The 25,621-nt window shown below is 40.4% G+C and overlaps 1 protein-coding gene across 2 annotated transcripts in view; it reads left to right on the top strand.

The window, feature by feature from the left end:
- The window catches only part of bmpr1ba (bone morphogenetic protein receptor, type IBa), a 79,921-nt gene that overhangs the window by 33,448 nt on the left and 20,852 nt on the right, over nucleotides 1–25,621 (top strand). The window contains exons 3-4 of one of the 2 annotated variants that reach the window (XM_034692812.1): nucleotides 19,455–19,554; nucleotides 19,658–19,852. In XM_034692812.1, the coding sequence (XP_034548703.1) occupies nucleotides 19,747–19,852 (106 nt within the window). In that variant the 5' untranslated portion in view covers nucleotides 19,455–19,554; nucleotides 19,658–19,746. Of the gene's footprint in view, nucleotides 1–19,454; nucleotides 19,853–25,621 lie in introns of both variants that reach the window. The other variant, XM_034692811.1, reaches the window with a different exon arrangement.

The raw sequence follows: 25,621 nt of genomic DNA, 5'->3' as shown, positions 1-25,621 counted from the left end.
CCTTCTTGCGAGACAAACATGAAGCTTAACATTATAACTCAAATTAAAATGATTTTATTACTTGCAGCAGCTTACAACACGGAACAGGGAAATAAAACAATGTACTTACATAGATAAAAATATAATAACAACATAAGAGTAATGATAAAACAAAATAGAATAAAATAATAAAAATAGAACCAAATAAAATATGGCAAATATTACAGATATATACACACTATGTACACTTCTATCTGATGAATAGATAGGGATGTAAGTTATGCACAGATAATTGCACCAGGTTATTAAATAAAAACATACACAGTATGAGAAAGCACAGTGCGATTCAAATGGAAGATTGACAGAATGTTTGTCGATGTGAATCACAAACAATGACCCAGGAAGACAGAGACATATTGCCAAGTCACACAGTAACTCTCATGTAGTGAAATGAAGAGGATAACAGATAATTAGCGAGTAACTAACGGGACATTGCATGCTGGTGTTAAATAGTCTGATTGCAGATGGGATGAAGGACCTGCAGTAGTGCTCTGTCCTGCAGGGTGGGATTCTCAGTCTGCTGCTATAGGAGCTGCTCAGGGACCCCACAGTCTCATGCAGGGGGTGAGAGGAATTGTCCATGATGGATGTCAGCTTGGCTAATGTCCTCCTCTCACCCGCCTTCTCTATGGAGTCCAGAGGACAGCTCAGGACAGAACTGGCCCTCATGACCAGTCTGTTCAGGAGTCGTTTCCTGTCCCTCTCTGTGCTCCCTGCTCCCCAGCAGAGCATACGATTTGTTATAATTAGTTAGTTATAGCAGTATATACAGTAGCTCAATTATCCTGTATCAAATAATGATCCTAGTACAAAATCCCTTAATATCACACCTACTTCCTCAGTTGCATCATCACAATCAAAGAGCATGTTTTGATATGGTATTACAAAATCCTGTATTTTTAATCATAAACTGAAACACAGAGCCGCTCAGAAGCACATCTCACAGGAACATTATTTTATAGAACACATCACATAGAGAGATTTCTTGAACTCACTTCCGCTCTCCAGTGTGTGCTTTTTAACAAATTGTTATCACATATACAGAATGTCGCTTCATCTGCTACTTTAAAAAAATTAACTTTAGTGCAATCATTAACATTACACAGCCGTCTAAAACAAACCTGAGAGGGAAACAAAATATAGACAATTAGAAATTAAGTTAATTAAAACATATGGAAGAGTAAAATTTAAGTATCACAAGTTCAAATCTTACATAAGGTTTTAAAACATTACACTGTTACTACTGCAGCAGTATCCAGTCACCCGACCAGTGCCAAACTCATTAACGCACATGTATTTATTATAACACCTGTGATAAGATTGTCACTGTCATCTTGTTTTGAGAACACATTTCCATTCAGATTAAAATGTTTAACACAGCTGGGAAATAAGAGTAAGATATTGCTGTATAGTTAGGATTCACTGCAAACATTATTACAGATCTACCTGAAGGACACACTAAATGGTACAGATGCTGTAGTCTGTATCAAGTACACACACCCACCCCCCCCGCCCCCCACCCACCCACCCACCCACCCACCCACACACACACACACCCACCCCCACACCCCCACCCACACCCACACCCACACCCCCACCCTCACACACACACACACACACACCACTCACACACACATACATCAGTGGTCTTGTTGTGCTCCTCAGGGAGTAATGACTAGATTACGGTACACTAAAAGATTGAGCTGCTGTTGATACTTAAACAAATTAAACTGCATGTTATCTCTGCCTACCTTTGACCTTGATGAGCTTGAGTTCCGTTTTTTTCATAAGAACTTAAAATTACTTGTTAATAAGACTTTTTTGATTAAAAAAAAAAAAACGGGTCATCGCTCATTCTATCATCACCAGTTTTGCTTTGTCAAACACATTATATCACCACAACAGTGGTTAAGACAACTATTCAGCAGCAGAAATATATTCAAGACCACCAGATCAAAAGATGAGGTAATGAAATACATATAGAGGAGGCACTGACATGATCAAAATATTTCAAACATGTGACATGACAGCATTGCTGAATTATCTATAAATGTTCTTCAATAGTACAATGACAGGGTGGGTTTAATATGAGGACATATGGCAGTATTATATATTATGATTTTATGTGCTTTGACAAACAACGCTGCGTGAAACTTAAGCATGCGGACATTCTTGAACTCACATATACAAATGATCATGTGCAAAGACATGCATTTCCCGGCAGAGGGGCATTCTTTCTTTTTAAACGCTTACTGTGTGTGTGTGTGTGTGTGTTGTGTGTGTGTGTGTTGTGTGTGTGCGTGTGTGTATGTTTGGTGTGTGTTTGTGTATGTGGGTGCGTGTGTGTGTGTGTGTGGGTGTGTGTGTGTGAGTGTGTGTGTTTGACTTGCTGCTTATAATTTCATTCGCGCAAAGACAGTGAGAGACTGAAACTTGTGGTTTCTCCTCATTTTTCCTGAATGTCAGCACATTTCCTGTTTTTTGTTGTTTTTTAATGAAGGAAGTAAGGCAGAACATTTTTTCCTCATTGTGTTTTTCTGGTGTATTATTGGCCGGTGGCTTAAAACATGTTGTGCTAATTAAGAGCTGCAAAGCTCACAGAATGTTTTCGTAAGCATGACTTAAAAGCTGTTTCTACCATTTGTTAAGCAGACGTGCTATTGAAGTTCAGATCAGATGCCTCTCTGCAGTCATTTGTTCCTCGTTAGGATTCCTTGCTTGTGTGTGATCCGTCTTGAACCCTTTTAACAATGTGAGTTTGCATCAACATGTTGGAAATATGGCTATTAGCTAATATTACTGCAGGCAAACAGCCCATAATATAATGAGAAAACATTCATATTATGTTTCATCCTTGTTTTTGAAGTAGACTGATGTGCATAAAACCAACTATTATCTCAATGTTACCTCGTATGAGTTGACTCATAGAACATCAAAATATCTCTTGGTTGTATAATCACACATTCGCACAAGTAATATAATATATTGTGGTCACACTGGAAGAGGGGGTATAGAGGATCAGTTTGCTACCACGTACAATAAATGGACACACACACACACACACCACACACCCGAACACACACACACACACACACACACACACACACCACACACACACACACACACACACACACACACAGAAACACACGTGTATTGGCATGTTAGTACGTGTTAGAGCCGTTAGCTTGAAATGCAAAGGTCATCCTGGGGGGTCAGAGTGTCAGTCAGTCTAAGGTTTCAGCTATAGAAGAGGTCCTCTGTTACACACTGAATGGACACTGAATGGTAACATTAGAGAGAGAGGGGGGGGATATGTTGAGAGTCAGGAAAGACGGGGAAACAGAAGAAGAGAAACATGAAAAAAGTTGGTATGGGTGACGGGTTAGGGGGCTGGGAGACAGAGGAAATGAGCATTTGTGTTTTCAAATAGAAGACTGATAGAGATCTTAATCATGTGTTAGGGTACCCGAGTGTGAGTGAGTGGCTGTGTGTGTGTGTGGTTGAGTTTGTGTGAATGTGTTTCTACTCCACATGCCATGACATACATGTGTGTAATGTGCGAGTGTGACTAGCTGCACTTGAGTATGTCAGTGTGAGTGTGTGCTGTCCATGTAAGTGTATGCATGAATGAATGTATGTTTTGTGTGTTTGGTATGTGTGTTTCTCTACGCACATAAAGGGTTCATGATGGTCATACGAGAACCTGCAGTGAACTTAAGGATCCCTGTATAGTGGATGCTCTATATTTGGGAGCTGAACCATGGCCAGTGACCCTAACACTGACCCCACACCTGCCCTGTGTGTGTATGTGGACATGGTACGGTTTGATAAAGCGGTGGCACACAAATGTGTATGTGCTTTGTGGATCTGCTTCTGTCCTTCTTTCTCTTCTTATGATACACTATGATCACATTATGCCTCTGGAGTTCAGGGTTTCTTATTTGCAAACTAAAATGAACATTTTAGACCAAGCAAGACAACATACAATGCAAGTATGGAGTCCAATACTTGCAGATGCCTCGGTGTTCCTTCTACCTTTTTTTGTTGTTTTACTTCTTAAAGTTGCTCATCGCTATTCATTTCTGCCTTCCTTTCTATGAGTGCCTATAGTTTCCTTCTCTGTGGCTTTTGTGTGTTCGTGTGTCTGCATGAGCGATCACTGTCAGCAAATGCGTGACCAGTCTCTCAGTTCTAGTTCCGTATTTAGGTCTCAGGGATCAGGGTCACAGGGGTGGAGAGGCGGTATGAATGACTGCCTGTTATCAGGTGGCAAACAAAAGAATGTGTGTGTGTGTGTGTGTGTGTGTGTGCCTGTATAAAAAAAAGACATAGGAAAAAAAGATTGGCTGAATTACAGACGGAAAGAGACAGAGTCAGAGAGATTGTGATCAACATTTTAATAAATACAAAAGGTAAGGAAACATACAGGCCAGATGTTTCACTAGACTTTGATGAGATGCTTTTCTCTATATAGATGTTACATCACAATTACAAATCTGTACTCAGTGGTCTTAATTTTAATTCAGGGGGTGTTCTTATTTTCCATTTTTAGAAGGCTTGTAGTCCAAGTAATAGTGACCCATGAAGTATCACCAATTGTATGCTGGAAAAGAAATGCGTATAGAGCAAAATTAGTTGATCATAATGACATCCTGGTGCCTATCAACAGTATTCCAGAGGCACTTTATTGCTTTAAACAGATACCTGCATGCAAGTGCAGCAGACAATAAATTATTAGTCATAAGTTTCACCCAGAGCCAAATATCTACCTGACACTATGTTCAAAACGCCAAAATTTTTTTTAGATTCCCTAACTTCCTGGAATGCTTGAGAAATGATTGATCTAACCTTCTGTAAAAAAACAAAAAAAAAAACCCATAAAAAACAACATTTTCAAAGTTTGTTTTGGGCACAATTAGCCTAGCTCCATATACATAGGCTATACTCCTCATTGCAGTGGTCACTGGTTTGACTCCAGCCTCAACCATCTCTCTACTCCCCACATTTCCTGTCTCTCTTCAACAAAAAATCCTTATCCCCCCCACACACACACACATTTTTACTTAAAAAATTCAACTAACTTATGCCCTATTAAGTGCAAGTAAATCACAAGAAGATGGGTTTCTTTCCACTTATAGCCCTAAAATAAGTTAGAGGAAGCCTCAGTGTAACTTACTGTTACAGTGAAACTGAGGCTGTTTTCGAAACCGCCTACTATACTAGCAGTACGTACTGATTTGGTCAAATTCAGTATGTACTGTAGTATGTAGTATGTGAACAAGAGCAAAACTGCAGTATGCCAAACTCCCCAGATGTCTACTGATTCGGGAAAATTTGTCAGTATGCATCGGACCAGTCTGCCTCACGTAATGTTTCCCACAATGCACGGCGCTCGTTCCGCTTTTTCTTTTTCCTTATTTTTTGACGGGAGGAAATCCATTTTGGGTGAAGTGAAAGTTATTAAATTCCATATAAACCACTTCCCAACTTTTTAAATCATAAGTGGATGCTGAAGACGTAGTTTCTCTATCAGCTTTGCCGTTGTTTACTTCCGCTTTTCGAAACCAGAAATTCAGTGACATCTGACCCAGCATACTGCAGAACAGATCGAACAGAACAGTTATACCACATACTAAATTCAAACGCAGTATGTAGTAGGCAGTACCTACTACCTACTACATTAGTAAGTAGTATGTAGCAGGCCGTTTCGAAAACAGCCTGAGACTCATCAGAGACATGACCCTGGGGGATGTAATAAACTAAGAAATGATAGCGTGTAATTGCAGACATATCTGAAGGGATGACTTTTGCTTACTCTACATCCAAACTCACAACACTTCTACTGGTTATTATGGGACTGTAAACAGTGCTGACCTTACATCAGAATAAACTATAAATAAAACTTTTGTTTTGAAAAATGCAATGTTAGTCCACAAAAACAATACCAAATTGCAAACTTTGTGTGAGAAAGTGTAGTACAAGTGGTGTACTTGACAAAATCTACAAAATTCCTCTTACATTTATTCTAGAAAGAGCTTTCCCAAAACTTCATTGTTAACCAAATTTGCAGCTCCTTAAACTTGAAGGAAACCCTAACCACAACCACCTTTAATTTGTGTTTTCAGTCTAGTAGAATTGTGTGCCGTTGCTTCAGTAACGCCTTAATGTTGTAAGATTCTTTGCTCATAATGCCTTTTCAAGGCGGGATATTTACAACCCTGTTACACCTCATCTGCAATGTGTTGCACATGGAGGTGTAATGATGGGGTGAAGTTGTTCTGCCTCTGATCAACTGATTAGTTGAGGTAATATCAGAGGCCTAATGGAAAGGCGGCGGCAATGTGTAGCTCAGTACCAGCATGGGGAAGAGCACTGTGTGTATGTGCATGTCTGAGTGTGTTTATGCAGAGCTCCTGCTGTGTGTTAACACGGCTTGCATCTTGCACTTCCGCAGTGCAATAATGCAATGTGAAAACCCGCTCTGGGACACCAGTATTAGGCCACTGCAGAGTTCAGTGTGTAAGTACAAAGGCATTATCATGTCATAACTTTGTTACGGCTTTGTTGTGGAATTGTTGTGTCAGCGGCTTGTTCAAATAAACCTTGGATTGAAAACAGTTACAGTACAAAAAACTACACAGATGAACTCACTTGTCTGCTTCTTTTGGGTTATGTGGGATCTTGAAGGCTTTCTGTTCATTTCCTTCCGCGACTGCATTGATTATGGAACTTTTGGTATGAATTTTGGATGTGAATGATCTTTGAGACTTTAAACAAATGTTATTATCTGTATGTGATCTTTTTAAATTTTTAGACTATAATTCATTGTTCTTTATATCCTCTTAATTTCTCGAGAAGGTTTTTATTTCTCTCTTTTCTCTCATTCATCTTTCTCTTCTCATAAACCCTCCACCCTGCTCTTGCTGTCTTTTTTCTTTTTCATTTCATGACTCCCCCTTTCTTTCCCTGCTAATTGCCACCTCGTTGTAGCATCCCGGGAGCCGGGAGCTCATTAATTGCTGAAGAGGAGACAGGTGGCGCCACTATGTTGTGATGCTTCTTGTTATCTGTGTGTGTCAGTTTATTGTGTTCATGTACTGTTTGGATGTGCACATATTTTATTCTTGTGTGTGTGTGCATTTATGTCCTTATATGCTTGTTTTGTGTGTGCTTGTGTGTGTCTGTCTGTGTGTATGATTCCTACATGAATGTGACTGTGTGTCTGTGTCTATGTCCATGTGTGTGGTGGTGCCCCTGCTTGTTAGCGGCGGAGCCCCTTCTCACTGTAATCTCTTTGTTTATGCAGTGCGAAAAGGGCCTGGCGGGGGCATGAACTCCCCACGCTCTTATCCCACTGCGCCACTCACCCCTAGCAGACCCTCATGCCCCCCCGCCACCCTTTCCGACACCCCCGCTTTGCTCCCATCACCTCCCCCCGTCCAACTCAACTCCTGCCCAGCGCTGCCCTCCCTCCCAGTGTCCCGTTGTCCCTCCTTCCTGTCTAGTTTTGTTAACATCAGAAACTTAGGCTGTACATTCTGTAAGAGGTCGGAAAGATGCAACAAACTGTCCTGTTGGACAACATGTCTTTGTGTTACCAACAGTGTTGGACAAGTTACAACTAATTTGTATCTATTGTTAATACAGCATTAAAGATGTATAAAATTAATCACTCAACAGTGAAGGTAATGTGTTTGATTACTCATTACTTAGCTGTTGTAGCTCATAGCTCAGCTCCGTCAAAAATCACCAAGGGCTACAAAGAACGTCTGAGTGCAAGCCAACCTCGAAAGCTCCTGAGATTTTCTAACTGTGTGCCAACTTTCAAACTGATACCTCTATATGGACTTCAATGTAGACAAGACCATCAATGACAATAGTTACTTTCTTTATGAGCGGTCTTTTTAAGCAAATAATTTCCTTTCCTTTTAGTTTAAATTCAAATTTTATATGTGACTAACAGACTTATCTATAAAGTAAGAAGCAATCAGAAATCCATCCAAGTTGAGCACGGCTAAACATGGGACCACAGAGTCTTGGGGTAAACCTTATCAAATGTGTTTGCCGAGTGTGGATTGCATTAGTAGTGCTAGCTCCACCAGCATTCAGTCCTCCTGGCATGTTAATGTCCACATGCCAGTGCTGGTTGCACATTGGTAGCATTCGGTAGAGTGGTTTTCTGATTTTCACTTAGAACGGTGTTAAGCAAGTAGGGGTGAGAACCTCAAGAACCTCATGATACGATACGCATCACGATACTTGGGTTACAATACGATAGTATCATGATATCACTATATTGTGACATATTGCGATATTCTACACAGTTAACTTAGAAGAAAATAGAGATCGTGTGTATGTAAATCACACAATATTACTTAAAATTGAAAGGACAAATTAAGTCAAAACTATTTGATTGGAAACAACTTTTCCTCTTTATTGTTTTGAAATGGAGCGTCGCCTGCAAGCTAGTTCAGGCAGACAACTCGAGCTGTGCTCATTCATACTGACACGTCATCATCCTCCATATCAGCTGATCTCAACATCCTCATTTGGCGGTCTATTTAAGTTGCAAGTCTCCCCGTCTCTGCCTCTGCTTTGCAAGTGCTCCTGCTGTCCTGCTCAGTGCTGTGTGCAAACTTTGTCCCACCTCCTCCCTGGCATCCACCTGCGGGCTCCGAAGGGGGTTAGTCATATCTCTGCTCCTAATGTCTGCATTTGAATAATCTATGCTGAGTGATGAGGTTCGGAGCCCATACGCCAAACACAATACTGTATGCTGCAATAAACTTTATCTTAAGTAAACGTGAGTTGTCTGACTGAAATACTGAAGTCGTATTTTAGTTCCAACTCGGCTAAAATATCAAATTTTATTTTTACAAAAAAAAGACATTAAGAGTTAAAATATTGATATATATCGGAGGTCAAAGTATCGCGATACATTGCTGTATCATATTTTTTTCACACCTGTATAAGCAAGCATTGGACATTTCATGTGAAGGTTATAGTGCAACACTGACCGGTTATTTCCTCCGGCTAGAGTGGACTACAGGAGATCGATTACCTATAATGCCAGAGTTATCAGAGTTATCCACAAGTCAGGTTTGTTTACCTGTTTCTAAAACTGACAACCACAGAGTGCACTGCTACCATAAAAACTCCTGACATGACTGGGGAACACACGATGACCCAACAGGTGATACAGCGCAGCAAAAAATGCTTCACATAGCAGCAAAATATACATTTTAAAGTTCCTGTTAAACAACTCGATTTTGATTCAAAACATTAGCCTAACAAGCAGAAATATCATGAGTTGTTTTACGACCGGTAATTCTGGTGCCGGCTTGTGATTGTGATGTTGTTTAATCGTTAAGTCGACTGAATCGCACCACTTTGTTCACATGGGCCGCCAAATTTGAAAAGGAGTGAATGGTCTTCACAATCCCTCAAAATATTAACATAACACATTTTTCTGAGAATTACTAATTAATATCCATTTATCGAAACAAGTAATCAAATCCTGTAACAGTACCAGTCTCTTACAATTGATGGTTGATTTTCAGTGCTCTCAATTTCTCTTTCTTTTGCCTTTTCCTTTGCCTCTTCTTTACTCCAGAGTGCCTGTTTTAATCAAATCACATACACCCCCTCCCTTCTATTCTGGCCCTTGCCTCTAACCTCTCTCACATAGCTCTCCTTTGAAGGGTTCAGTAAAACACAGTTTTATCCCTGGCAATATGTATCTGATTGTTTAGTAAAGTCTATGAAGAGAACACTTACAAAAGCACCAGTGTTTTTCCTAACAGATGGTATTATCCGGCGGTCAAACGGTGGCCTTTTGGCAGGTTAGAAGAGCTGGTGTCGTGGGCGATGATGTGTGAATAAGTGTGAGAGTGTGTTTGTGTGTCTGGCTCAGTGTCTGTGTCTTGTATCCATTGAGTCCATGTGTTCATGCAGGTGTGGGGGTTACCGGCGGTTTGTAGGTCAGCCCCCTGCCCCGGTGTTCACCTTGCTCTGTTTGGCCCTAAACAGCCACCATAACAAGGCCTCTTCTTTTCTTTTCTTCCAGTCTCCTCTCCTTTCTTGTCCTCTTTCTCTCAAATTCTCTGCTCTTACTTTGCTTCACTCCTATTCTCTGCTTTTCTTTCCTCTTCTCTTTACTATCATACTTTTTGTATTCCTCTAATTCTGGCTCCTATTTCATTAGTCCTGTTTATTAATACAAACAGTTCCGTTAACTGTGTGTCTCCTAATCAGTCTGCACATGTTTTTTAAGGTAATAAATGCATGCTTTGGATCTGTCCTCCTTTACAGAAGTTAGTTCATCGTTTTTGTTTGGAACTCTTTTCTTTTCAAAGCGGTGAAAAAATGCAAGTGATGCTGTCAGTAATTCTCCAAACTCTGCATGAATGTGTCGGAATTATAAATCAAGTGAATGAAGCATTGTGTTGGCAGCCGTGAGTGAGTGTGGTGTGAGAAGAAAGCAGCAGTGAATAGAGACAGAAAGGGTTTATTGGGCTCTGCTATTCCTGGCTGTAGGAACAGTTGTCATTGGCCATGGGAACATGTGTAGCTCTTTATTAGCGTAAGCTCCCACTTTAGGTGGTCCTCTCCTCTTATTCAGAGGAAAAAAAACGAGTTAGCTTTAAATGGTAATTAGCAGTACCAGAGCCTCATGTTTAGAAACCAGTGTCCTTTGGCCTCACTCATCTGAGATAGAAGAGTAATGACAGATGTGGAGTAACATTGACTAAATAAGTGACTTACGGTGTTTAGTTCACAAAGAACAAAAAGATATTCCTCCATTTATTGTATTGCTGTTATTTAAAAACCCTGCAGATGTAGCTGAATATGTTGCAGTGATAGCTCAGTAACAAAACTGTACTGATGCACTACTTCAGCCTTGTGAGAGACATTTGCTCTGCCGCATCTGATTTGAAACTCATGCTGAACTTTTTGATTCGTTCACTTCAGAAATCTTAAGCTTCCTCATTAACTGCCTCCCATTGTTTGATAGGAATCTGTGGAGAGTTGTGTTCTAAAAAATGAATTCCCCATTTTCATGGTATGTCAGTTATATGGATCAATAAAGGATCCAAGATTGTTTGGTAAAAAAATATGACTCACTGAATCCTGCAAATTGCCAAAGATATTCAGCGCGAGATGAAGAAATGAGGTGGGAAGAATGGGCTCTCCAAGTGAATTAGATTTTCCTGATTTTGCTTTCCTCTGTCAATCACTTGTCTTCTGAACAACTTTGTCTGACATTATTGGTACTGCCCATATGGCGAGTACTTGCTTCTGATTGGTCATTGCATAGAAAGAGTTTGTACCTATGGTCTGATACTTCTGATAGTAGGACAGTTGCTATGAAGAACACAGTTACGAGGATTGAAGCTCTAATCACAGATTCTGGAGGACTAACAGTACTCTAATGGCCCTTTTCCACTACACAGTTCCAGCCCTACTCGACTCGACTCAGCTCTACGCGACTTGACTCTACTCGGTTTGGGTTTCTTTTCCACCAGTCCAAGTACCGACTCACGGTGGGCGGGGTCGTCACAGCTGCCCGAAACTGCTGTGCGAAACTGCGCTCACATCATTTTGAACGCGACACGAACACAACAATCACAAACAATAGAGGACATGGAGGCAATGGTGAACTTGCTGCTCGGTCTGCTGCCTTTTTTTCGCAGGCCGAGCGAGAGAGGAAAGCAAATGAAGAGCAAAGAGTACTGATGTCGCTTTTTAAAAATGGCGGGTTTGATTCCTGTGTTGGGCGTCGCGCTCATGACTCTTGGTGACGACATTTCTGACCAATCAGTGGCCGGCAGTCCGTCGACGTTATTTATTAGTATCAGCTCAGCTCGCTTGGAACAAGAGCAAGCAGGTAAGAAAAACTGATATCTGACACGAGGTACCGCGCCTGTGGAAATGCATCACAAACCCAGTCGAGTCGAGTCAAGTCGAGTAGAGTAGGGCTAAGAAGGGCCGGTGGGAAAACGCCATTATTGATCCTCAGAGAGGCATTAGGTTAATCTGGACGTTTGATTGATTGGGGGAGGGAAAACGAAGAAAGAGATGAACAGTGATGAAAGGCTGGAGAGGCTAAAGGCATAAAAAATGGGGTCTGCAACAGAGAAATCCACAAAGTTAAAGATGAAGTTAAACACTTAGCAGAACATGGGTTAAAATATGGCAGAGTTAAAAACTCTATCAGGTGCCATGTTGATTCATTTGGTCCTGTTCACCTTGATTTAAGTCATCATCAGTAAATATGCTCACTGCAGTATGAGTAATAAGAGCTACACTAATACACTAAATCAACAAAATCCTATGCCAGTCATATTTGATGTAAAATAACTGAAGTCTTAATGTAATAAGCCGTATAATGTGAGCAAGTTGTATTTGAACTTTGATTATGGTGAGCAGGAACTTGACTCAGAGCTTCAGGGCAAACCATTAAAGAAATGAGTAAATACAGCCAAAAAAAAAAGTAGTTATCACACTTTTTTTTTACCAGAACTATTGTAAATCCAAACACAGTAAATACTCTCTGCAGACTTTCCTTCAGATACGTTTTTGGTCAAAATTAGTTACTTATGCAAAGAAAAGCAAAGTAGTGTACACAATTTTTTTTTTTTTTTTCTTAAGTTTGAAATGTCACTTTTTCATAAGATGTCAAAGACTTGCTTTTTCAGCTGGTTTTTTTTTTTACTGGTTTTTGTCAGACATATAACAAATTGGCCAATATTAACAAGTAAGTTAACTCATTATCCAAACACTAAGATTCACTCTCAGTAAAATGTGTTAGGGATCTGAACAGTGTGTTAATATTTCTTGCATGACAAATTCCAGTAAAACAACATTCCCCAAATTTACAGAAACTCCATCAAGAGCTGTCTCTGGTTTTTCTTTTATGTGTGTGTGTGTGTGTGTGTGTGTGTGTGTGTGTGTGTGTGTGTGTGACAGATGGAAACACAAGCGGGGGTGTTTAAAATTGCGTGGATTCAGATCGTGATCCTCAGTTACCCTGTGAGCTGTTTCAGATTTATGAATCAGAAAAGTGAGCAGGCAAAGATCCTACAGAGCAGGTGGGAAAGCTCTGCTCTCTCTCTGTTTTTTAGCTCCCACTCAAGAAGAAGCTGCCACACGACTCCTCTGTCTTCTTCTTTTTTTTTTTTAAGGACGTTTTAAGAATTCCAGCCTTTTGGAGAATGACTAGCTCCTTGAACAACCCTCACCTCTCTTCTTCACAGGGGGGCTAGATTACTTGACCAATCATTTCCCTAGTCATTGTCTCATCAATCAACAGCAAATCTTTTAAGATGACTGTGTTTCATTTCATATAAGCCAACTCATGATTTTTTTACGACACTACAACTACTCAAAGTTAACCCGAGCCTTTAACATTTGATAGAACTTCACATCTAAATGCCTCAGAGCAAAGTAACAGGATAGCAGTCCCATTGAAATCCTATAGAAAACACTTTATTTTCCAGATGGCTTGAGGAAGAACTCAGTCATTCATTTTAAATATATAGTAAAGCAATTAAAAATAATTTAAATATTTATGATATCATGATTACAGAGGGAGGCTCTGATACTCATTCTCAGTTCCCTCGCCCAGACCACACCTATCCCTGTCAATGATTTTATAGTGGCTGTAAAGTGATACAGTGAGTGGTTTCAAGATGACAATAACAAGCTGTAAAAGCCATTCCTAGTCTGTCATTAGGCCTTCATTAAGTTTAAATGGTTTGACACCTACCTCAGTCTGTGTGTGTGAGGTACTAGTCCCTGTAACTTCCAATGATAGCTCATGTTTCATTGGCAAAGTCTGTTATTTTATGTAACCAATACCAGAGGGATGACTTTTCAATCTTTTTTTTGGCTTCATGGAAATTAAGTATGCTCTAAATTCTAAATGCAGCTATGCATGTTATCTTGCAATAAATCAATGAAAGAGGCAGAGCTAGAATTAAAGTTCTGTTTTTATTTAGTACAAAATATATTTGTTACCATTCATTTTATTACTTGTATCTATCTATTACCTTAACTTCTATGTGTGTTTGTAAAACAGCCGGGTCTTAGAGGGTTAGGGTTAGTTTGAGTATTTTTTAGTGTTTTTTGACATTTTATGGAAAACAATTGTAACTGCTACAGTGTTGATTGAAAAAGCCAACCATGCCAGAACAAGTAAATGTGTAAGATAAGCAGCCATGGACTTTTTTTTGTATTATTTGACTAATGTTTTTTGCCTTTGACGTCCATCCTGACTTGTCTGTGAGAAAGGATCTCCAGTAGTAGTAAGGAGGGATTTTCTTCAAAGGTGAAAGGTCAATGAAGAACAATCAGTGTTAGGGTCAGAGGTGGACCTGGACAGACTTCTTCTCTTTGCTACTTCATCATCCTGCCTCCACTCACCCTGTGTTATACCTATTTGTCCTCATTTCTCTTATTGAGAAACCTAAGTTCTTAGGTGAGTTTTTCAGTGTTTTTTATTGGAGTATGTTTGCATTTTTCTGTTGGCCTTCAAGTATTAAAATTCTCCATGATGAAATTGTAGTGTTAGAGCTCATGACAAGTTTAACACTGTTCATTAGCTAACTGATATTTGTTAGGAAGGAAAGAAAGCTATACTCTCACACATCTCATCTACAACCATGCATAAGTTCTCTCCTCCCACATTGTGTCTCTCTCTCTCCACAGAGCATTCAAGCAGAAAGGATTGCTATGTAATGCACCACTGAATAGGAGTGAATGGACAGGCTTAAAGCAGATTATGTTAAACTGCTTGTTAGTTTAAAGACACACTGGAGTGAATGGATGGGGATTAGCAGATGTGGTGCTGTGCCACAGAGGTGTTTCTCTAAAATATACTTAATCTCCTGTCTGTTAGTCAGTTCACACATCAAATAAGGGATAAATGCCTCTTAAAGTGAACCAGGAAAAGGTAAGGTGGTCTTTTAATCCCACGGAACTGATGGAAATCCCTAAGTGGAGAGGATGGTGTATTTGAATAATAATTCTAAATGTTAAGCCGCAAGTATGCCACTTTCATTCACATATTATAGGAATGTGAGTATGCTTGTGTGGTTTTTTGGGAAATCGTGTTTGATAAAACAGTTGGTATTTTTATGAGTGTTGTCTTGTGAAAATCCAGTATCTGTTTTCTCACAAAACTGTGTCACCACATAGATTAGATTAGAAGTTGTAAAAAACCATCATAGGGTTGTTGGATAAATTGAAAAGAGAAGCATTCAAACTGATGCTGATGAGTTTCCCTTTTACAGGGATGTCTCCTGAGGAAATCAATCCAGGTCTCTCTAAGGCTTAACTCTTTTGTCCAAGTCTCAACATTTGCAGATTACTCAGACAGTAGGAATTTTTTGGTATGGATTGACCTCATCAAGTGTCAAATTGTTATTTCAATCATTTTTATTCTTATCTCAAAGATTGGAAATATATATTTTTTATTTCATGCTACACATTCTCTACACTCTGCATCATTCTGAGAGCAAACTCAGCTTTCTTCAACATGTTGACGCTGAGAGCACTGACATGTGAGGCTGTAGGTTGTTGACAGCTTGTCAAAAGTGATGAGAGAGTGAATGCTGAGTAGAGAGCATATTGGCCCCGAGCTCTGACTAAGATACATCATCTGAATGTGTGAAGGGAGCATTGGAGCATTAGCATATGAAAAACTGTCTCTTTTCTTAACTGTCAATTCAGACTTATTTTTGAACCAAAAAAGTTTGTCCATGGTTCCTGTGATCGCTCTCCCGTCTATCTTTTTGTTATTTTCCCACACACCTTGTCTCCCGGCTCATACAGCTCCAACTGAAAGGTCACCTTCCTCCATTAATTAGTTTGATTCTTTAGACACCTTTCCTTAAACCATTTGAGACAACCATCATTCTTCTCTGATTTCTCCCTTTGTCTTTCCTGTCAGCAGCTTTTTCTTTACTCTTCTTTCTCTTTCAACCTGTTGCTCATCCTTCGCTTCTGACAGTCTCGGCCATTAATCACAGACCCAGCATGAGAGTGACACTTTAGATGAATAGCAAGTGAGTGTGTGTGCATGTGTTTGAGTGTGTGTGATGTATTCACACATTCACAAAACTCCTGAGTATTACTTGCAAGTTTGAACAAAAACAGCCAAAATTTCATCCTCACTTTGCCTAGACTTTTCCTGTCGTCCTGCTTGTAGATTTCTGCAAGAAATCAGCATGAGCCTCAGAAAAGTAAAGTAAGTAAGTGAAAGGGGATAACAACAATTATTTTATCCAATCAATGAGCAGTTGGCGCGATATTTGTGCATTTATTGAAGTTCCTTTAAACTCTACTCTGCTAGCCAGCTTTTTTTACACACCATTCCCATCAAACAGGGTAAACCTCTGTTTAAGACATAATTGAAAAAAACTTTGCAAAGTTTGAGGGAATATAGGTGAAATTTTCTTGAAGGAATGCTTATGTTAAAAATGGCTGTCGATTGGGAACCAGACTACAATACCTTAAATGAACTGTTTAAATCTGCATATGATATCCTGTCTTCAATCAAATCACTGTGAATAGTCGTTCCTTGTAGACACACAAACACACACACGTACACACACACACACACACACACACACACACACAACAAGTGGGGAACCAGGGCAAATGCTGTCACAGTTTTTAAAAGGCTTCCCGTGGTTAGACATGCTTGAAATGGCATTCTGGTTCACTGGAGGAGGGGGCAGGAAGAGGAGAGGAGAGAGGCAAGAGAGGAGGGGGGGGGGCTGCAGAGCTTGTGAGTTACAAAAGCACTTTAACAGATACACAAATTTAGAAGGAGAAAGCTGTGTGCAAACTAAGATTTTTAATGGGAGCTGGGGACAACAGAGATGTTCAATTTAACAAGGATACATTATTTTAGATGCAATTTAAATGTTTCATCCTAAAAGGTGCAGAAATGAAAACTTTTTCGCCTAAATAGATCATTTTACTGTCAAGACTCAGTTTGAAAATATATATATATGATTTGTATTTTATCTCACCACAGGTGGCAACAAATGAGACAGAGTGGCAGTTTAAAAAAGAATGGGCATCACACAATAAAAGTGCTTCAGAGTTTTTGTACATGTAATACAAATTATTTCAAAATGAAGTGACTAACATGTTGTTCAACTGCAGATATATTAAGCATCACAAAACACCCATGGAGAAAAGAAGAAGTTCATTACAAGGTTTATTGTCTGTGTGTGGGGTAAAATGTGTCCATGTAAAACTATAAATCTTTTTAATATCAAAACATCCTAATGTGCTAAATTAAATACTTTTTTAGCTGAAAAACTCATAGTATATTTGATGTTGATTTGAATCATGCCACCACAATGACATGACTGTTAGATACAGTCTGCTGAGGTTGGTGTGGGAATTAGGCTTCAGAGAGGAGGGCATGTGGGGAGACACAAGAAGAATAGGGCAGGACTGTTTATTTATGAAGTGATTTTTCCTCTCATCGAGGAGCGAGGGAGCCAGGCCGTCTATTGTTTGTCGCTAATGAACAACATGAACGAGTGTGAGAAAGAAAAGAAGTGAGAAGGACAGCGGCAGCAACAAACGACACAGATTAACATGAAAACAAAAAGTGTTTGCCCCGTCTATTAACCCCAAAACTGAGAAATCAGCATTTTGTTTTGGTAGACAAAATAGCTGCTTATTTAGTGCTGTTTCAGATTTGTAATGCTTTTTGCTAAAAGCAAAGTGTTGTAAGTGTATACACACACACACACACACACACACACACACACACACACACACAGAGAGAGAGAGAGAGAGAGAGAGAGAGAGAGAGAGAGAGAGAGAGAGAGGTTTGTCTACAGTAAATGCCTTACAGGCAACAGGATAGCTCTGAAAAGGAAATGGTCTATTAGAGTGTCTCAACCCATTTATTTATTAGTATAAAAGCTCCAGGCCAGGGTGATGTCATCTCTAACAGCTCCTTTAAGTGTCTCAGCCAGCTTACCCGAATGGTTAACAGCACACTACTGTGTGAAGAGGTGTTTTTGTCAGAGGTATTCCAGTATTCACATGTCTTTTACAAATTCTATTTTCTTCAAACAGCATTATAATGTCTCCAAAAATAGATTAGTCATCACTGTGGAGAGGCAACATTTGCAGATTAAAGCCTCTTTCACACATGCACTGAAGACATTTTATGGAAATTGTCAGGAGCTCTGCCCCTGGAATTTTCCTGAGTGTCTTATTCGCACATGTTCCTCACAGTGTGAAGTATCCCTTAGTTGACATTAAGCCTCGGCAGGCAGGACAGGACATTAAAAGCATGATGCTGAAGCAGGACTGCGAACTTAGCAAAGGATACCTAGGCTGTGTTGATGAATTAGTATATATGTCAATGATACATGTAAATGGACAGATGTGCAGACATCTTTGCTGTTCTTGCAAAGATGTTTTTAATTCATCCTGTTTGGGGATGCTTTTCAAGGTTTGCATGGCTTACCTGTTAAACACTGAGCAAATCAATGTGAAAAGTTAGGCTGCTTGGGTTCACACATGCAGCCGGTGACTGGAGAACTTCAGTGAGTTTGTTGGAGTTTTGTGCGTGTGTGAATACAGCCTTAGATTTAGATTCATTACCCTTAAACACCCTAAAAAAAAGACCCTTGCTCGTTATTTTGTATCTGTTTTTGAACAATATTAGAGTTTGGATTAGATTAGAGCTTCTGGTAAATTTATGGCACATGCATTGATCAAGTCTTCCCTGTTTGGTCATTGAAGACCTATTTTTATTTCAACAATTTATTGAGAAATAATTGATGTTTTGCAATGTTTAAGTGTAGTTGACTTTTAGATTTGTTTTATTATTTATTTATTTTCTGCATGTTCCTTGGAGTTCCATTTAATTGCCTTCAATGCAATAGTCGTGAATTATACCATAGTAAAAAAACACACCACTCTCTAGTCACTCTCATTAATCAGCTATTCATTTCCCCTTCACCGTTTGACAGGGTTCTCGCAGAAATGAAAAGTGGAAACAGTTATCTGTAAGCTGTTTAAAGCTCTGAATCCCACAGATCCGCTGCTTGTTTTCAATATCCTCCTCACCCTCCTCCTCCTCTTTTACTAAACCCATCTTGCTCCTGTCTCGCTCCCTGCCCCCGTTTTCTTCCACCCATGTCCCCCTCCCCAAATGTGTGTGTGTGTGTGTGCATGTGTGTGTGTGTGTGTGTGTGTTTGTCTGTGTGTGTGTGTGAGTTGGTCACCACCCCCTACCAGGCAAGTGAAGTAAACTCCCCCTTCTTCCCTTCTCTCTCTCTCTCGCTCTCCCTCTCTCCCTCTCTCTCTCTCTCTCCCTCTCTACCTCTCTACCTCTCTCTCTCTCTCTCTCTCTCTCCCTTCCTCTCTCTCAGCTGGGCTGCTACTGTCAGACCTGGGTTGGAGGACAATCAACTGCAACTGCTGCTGCCGCTGATGGTGTGTTTCGTGTTGTGTGGACTTTCTCACGTTGCGGTAGAGACACACACGCGCACACACACTGGAGCTTGCATGCCCTGTAATCTCCCCTCCCTCACTCCTCCACCTCTCTCACACACATACACACACACACTCAAAGGGAGAGGCAGTGTGTGTGAGTGGCGGATCCTGTCGTGTGGAGCGTACTGAAGAGAGGAGTCTAGAGGAGCGGGAGCGGCAGACTCTACCATGCCCGTACAGGGAGGAAGGCTGCAGTGCTGTGTGTCTCTCTGTCTCTGGAGTCGGAGTCCTCTGCTGCTGCTTGGACTGTTCTCTCTTCACACACAAGCACATGGTGAGTGACTGCAAACTTTTTTTGTACTTGTGTTGCTGATTTTACCCAGCTTTGCTCTGATGCTGCTTGATTTTTTTTTACTCTCTTAAAACTCTTATAGTTGGAAGTTAAATTCTCCTCATTGGAAAACTGTTTTCGTTCTCTCTCTTACTTTAAATGTTGTAGTTACATGTGTTTTACTTTGAAAAGTTGCAGCTGAAATCTTGGCTCTGTTATGCATCTACACTGTTTTGAGCAACTTATGATGACAGTTTTAGAAATCAGCTCCAAAACATAGCGGCTGATGTCGACATTATCCTTGAAACATATGATATGCATGTGCTTGTTGTAGAAGAGAGAGTCATGTTTTTGATGTAACATGTCCTGATTAATGTTATTACTGCAGCATGTTCAGGATTTTATCAAGGATAGCAGCTAAAAGAAGTCTCATCTGAGATGAGTTTAAAATCTTTTTTACAATATAGTTCCATATGCTGAGGTATTATGAGACGAGAGGTCATATAGAGAAAAATCATATCCATACCCTAGATCAACAACAAGCTCTTCAGGATAACATTTAAGAGTTTACCAAGTAGGTTATTGATTATCAAATAACTTTGTCAATTTCATCCTTATGTTGAAGTTTAGTATTTACCCTGGCGTCCAGTTACATTACAAGGTTACAGTGTATTTGCTGTTCTCTACAAACGAGATTTATTTATTGTTGTGGTTCGACATTGTTACTGTTGTCTGTGACCATGTTTGGTATCTGAAGTGTGATTGGCGAGGTGTGGCAAAGAGAACGTGTCAGATTTAATAGTCTGTTATGTTTAGTCCTGCGATGTGTGTCATTGTGGTTTGACGCTCTGCTTCTGTTGTCTCTCCTGCATGTGGCTGAATCATTGTTCAGCAGTCCCCGTAGGTTATTTTTAGGAGTTTCATCTCAAAAAGTCATTATTTAAGGTTTCAAACTAAAGTCTGTGAGTGTTTTCAAGTTGTCTACACCCCCCCTGTGCGCTTATTTTTCTCCCCTCTCTATATTGTTGGTCTATTTAAAGTCATTGAAGATTGTTTCAGCTGGGAGCCCTGACATTAAGCCAGCAGAAGGCTCATGCCTCATATTCAGTGTGCTATGTGCTGAGGTCGTGCTGTGACCTCTGGCTGCATGTCATCCCCTCTTTCTCGTCCATCTTTCCTGTCATTGTCACAGACTGAGTCGGCTTTCCTCTGGAGCCCATGCTGAGCTTAACACGGTTCTTTAGATTGACTCTGTTTTATCACAGAAGCTGTTTATCATCTGAAGCAACACTTTGGAGTTTTTTTTTTTTTTTTAAAGCCGTGAACAGATAAGTAATTGCTTTTTTCATTTGAGTACACATAGACTCAAACATTAAATAAAATCCCTGATTGTTGTAGACCGACAGTAACAGTAACTGGTCCGTCAGGGAAGCTGCAGAACAGCTGCCAAAGAAGAAGACATGTGAAATCTGACATAAACTTGGCCCCCGACCAAGTTTGTGTTCCGCTTCAGAAAGTTATTCACACTTTGTCTTTTGTTTAACGTGAAGTACGTATGACATTAGGATAAAGTATATCAGTAGTTCTCTTTCTCCCTACCCTTGTTACTTCTTAACTTCTAGTTATGACCATCTTTTAGATTGTAAATATGTCTTATAACGTTTTTTTGGGTCAGGTGTGTTCCAGCAGTTCCAAATAGTTCAAATTGTATTGAAATAGCAGTTTGCCTGAAGCCTGCTAGCAATCACCTCATTCATTTGTTGACACGTAGGTGATTGATTGGACCAGTTACAGGTTCATTCATTGGTTGGCATACAGATTATTGATAGTCTTGACTAAAGCTTCAGATGTGACTCAACAGGCAAATGCTTGTTTTCTGGAAAGTGTTTGAAAAAAGATGGAGCAGGTAAAGAGAGAGGTTATATTTATGAGACTGTTCACTTTATCATTCTAACTCTACAGTTCCTTTTTTCCATTCCCTCTATGTCTTCCCACTAAACCAGCACATAGATGAAGTCTAGACTTGAGCCTCAGCTAGTAATTCTTGGTCCTATAACCACAGGTGAGCGGAGTGATTTCAGGGTTTAGACAGGCGTTAGCTACAGCGTTGTGTCGGCACAAAGGTTACAGTTTGCCCCACAGCGTGTCAAGGCGGTTGTCTCTGATACAGACTGTATAAAGGACAGTGTGCTCATTATTCTTTAAGGAGAAATGAGAACACAGGGAAATGCTCTCACTTATGCAAACTTTCTAAATTACACACACACACATGCACGCACAGATCTTCTGTGACCTTCCACCTACGCCAGGCTGCAGCCTTCACTGAGAGTTCTGGGAAGTGAGGAGTGAGCGTGATAGCTTACATTTCATTGTCCTTGGTGGGAATAAGCACCGCTGTATCAGTTTTCACAGTCAAAGCTCTGCCAGTTGCTTTGCTTTTGTCATTGCCCACTAATGAGACTCTGACGCTCTGCAGAATTTTCCCTTTTGTTTTAACAGAATTATAGCAACTCCCAGCGCTCAAGCCAAAATAATGGCTCCACACATGTTGTTTTTTGACACTGTGTTCTTTGAGTACTGAGAATGTGCTTTCCACTCTTCAACTTGCGATTCACAGTGAGCTTTTTTAAGTTGCATGGAGTCATTGCCAAAATCTGGTATTTTCTCTTTTTCTGTATGTGAGTCACTGCGCACCTGCTCCGTGCTTTTAGGTTTCACTGAGAGATTTCGACTTCGCACAAGGACAGATATACTTAAAATGTGTCTCTTTGATGTAACTTAGACTCCTTACTATATTTGAAAGAAAATCAATAAGCTGGATGTGTGCAAGAAAGACAGGATGCACTTATTTTAATTTGAATTGATCATCCTCTGAAATGGATGCGTCCCGCCACCCAAAAAGCATTCTGCTCAGTCCATTCAGGGACTCATAGAGATTCAAACATGCATCCCGCTCTCAGGAAGTCATTGATAAAACTCTCCTCCGTGTGAAAAGCTGACTGAGATGTTTCTAAAAAAGGCAGTTTGGAGAAAAAGAGGAGCAGACGGCGTGAACACCGACTCGCTGCACCAAACTGCTTCTAGCGTTTTCTGCTTCTCAAAGCCTCCTGACAGGATGTGTTGAATTCCCTCACTGCAAACTGATACCTTGTTAGAACCACTGATCTGCTGGTTGTTAAACTGAACACAGAGGTAAGGTGTTGCCACTGCTTGTTGAGAACAAATTGTCGGTGTCCTAAAGTAAACTCACACCTTTAGATGATGCCTTTTTTATTTCCTTCACGTGGAGTCCTGAAGTTTTTTTTATAACACAGCGGAAGCTGCAAAACATGATTTTTGCAGGGGAGGGTTGAAGAGTCAGTACCATAAGACTAATGCGGCAATAATTGAATTCAAAAGGGTTCAGTGACAAAATAAATAAATGTATATGAGTCCTTAATATGTTCCTGACAGAGGTCTTAAGTTGTGTGTATGACAGAACAAAAAAAAGACCTTGAAAGGACCTTAGGAAGGTAGAAAGTGAAGGGAAGTGGGGAGAATTTGGAACTGAGGGGTGTTACATCCTGTCATGGATACAGATCCAGTGGCTTCTGTCCCAGTTGGGTTACCAGGCAGGCCGTGACTTCTTAAGACACAGCTGGAGCAGAGGAGTTAAAATCTGTGTGTGTGTGTGTGTGTGTGTGTGTGTGTGTGTGTGTGTGTGTGTGTGTGTGTGTGTGTGTGTGTCTGTGTGTGTGTGTGTGAAAGGGAAGGAGAATGAGTGAGTAAGAGGGAGTTTTTAAATGCAAAGAGAAAGCTTTGTTTTTTGAAGAGTCTATAGTTACGATTGTGCTTGCTTGATCTCCTTTTTTAGGCATGGATCATTTCAGTATGATAACTAAGAATGAAAAGACACACTGAAGCAACAAAGACAGCAATGAGAAATACAAATCTATGTTTTTTGCTTGTTTTCTTCACTCCATCTATTCAGGGTAGAACTCGCTCTGTTTGAACCCTGAGTGCCGGATCTGCCTAGTTCATATACTCCCTTTAGAAGCTAAATTCTAAGCAACCTGGCAAACCTTTTTTTCTCATAGTCTCACTAATGTGCACTTGTTGTAGTTGAAATTGGCATTTAGATTTGTTAAGAGCTAAAGTTGTACCTTGAGTTTGTTCCCCTGTGGTCAAATCATGGTGTTTATTGCTGTGAAGTGTATCCTTGATCTCTGCACTCTGGGCACGGGACAGTACAACACAATAGAGTGATGGACGGATAACAGGTGAAGCAGAGCAAAGCTGGCTGTCACACAGCCACAGTGCTCTGGGACTACGAAGGCTTACCGTTTTCCATGCACTCCAACCCCCCCTGGCACACACCATAATACCCACCATTCCCCCCACTCTCAGCCCCTGGAACATTTTTTTTGTTGGGGTGGGTGACAGGGAAATACAGGGGGGTAAATATGTATTGTTTTTGTTGTGTGACTTTGTGTTCAGAGTTGAGACAGGCACATCTATTCGAATTTGAAGGAGGTGAAATCACTGGGGTTTGAGGAGCAGATGAGAAATATAGGATGACAGTAGTGAGGGGTTTAAATATTCACATGGCTGTCATGTTCCTCAGCTCAGCATACAAAGCTCCAATCCCGTCATATTGCCGTACCTCTGCCTTTCGGGTGGTTAATCTTACACAGGTTATGTCACAAAGTGTTATTATTCTCCCACTGAATGAATACCTGTTGAGAGATCTGATAGTGAAAACCTGGAAAACCATTCTTCAAGAAAAAACACAGATTTGTTCAGTCATCAGCAAACCTTAGACAGATTGGGACTGTGTCCACTAACAGCATTATTCATTTTTCATGCTGGCAGCATCCACGGCCACTTCTCACAGCGAAAGCTTTCCCCCAGCACTTCTGCTTGCTTCAGGAGTGACTGTTAAGACTGTTTGAGTTGCATTATAGCTCCATATTTGCTCCTATTCAATTGAATTTTACAAAGAAAATGTAAAAAAATTTGATTTAAATTGTGTCTTAGTATAAGGAGCAACTCATGCCCTGGAAACAGTATCCTGTTGTGTGGTTAGTTTTTCTCCTCTGCCATAGTTGTGACAAAGTTGATTGAAAAATCCCACCCCTTCTTGATTTCAGTGATTGAGAACTTTAAAAATCGGGTAACATGCACATACAAGAAAAAATGCTGTTGCAGTGAGGATGTTGGATGCTGAAAATGTTGAACTGCAATGATTTTGTACCGGGCTGCCAGTACAAAATCCATAGAAGACTGAAGCCCAAGAATAGGCCCAGACTTATAAGGGTTAATGCCAGCATTCAACCACTGCCTAGCTTAAGGTGCATTTTGACCAAGAGTTCCGGGGTCTTTTAGCCCCAGAGCTACTTTACCCTGAACTAAAAGGTTCTGTGCCCCCCATTGTTGTCTGCGTTTCAACCGCGGGGCCGAAGACCCGGGTAGATTGTGCAAATCAGGCCATTGACGTATGGAGAAAATAAAAAGTAAAGCACTACACCACCAGACCAGTAGAGGGCAGTAGGACAAAGACGATTACCATTCATCACAGATGACACCAAAGAAGCAGACGGACAGGCAGGTATCATTATGAGCAACACAACAGTTAGCCTGTTAGCATGAAGAGACTCAGCTCGAGCTGTTTTAGATGGTGCTTTATTTCATCACAGATGGATTCACTGAATCAACACGTGAGAGGAGATAAGCACGAGTAGCAAAGACGTTTCAACACGGCTTTAAAATCCTTTTTAACTCAAAAAAACCGTG

Source organism: Notolabrus celidotus, chromosome 9 (genome assembly GCF_009762535.1).
Source record: "Notolabrus celidotus isolate fNotCel1 chromosome 9, fNotCel1.pri, whole genome shotgun sequence".
Lineage (NCBI taxonomy): Eukaryota > Metazoa > Chordata > Actinopteri > Labriformes > Labridae > Notolabrus > Notolabrus celidotus.
This window is presented reverse-complemented; position numbering and strand designations above follow the sequence as displayed.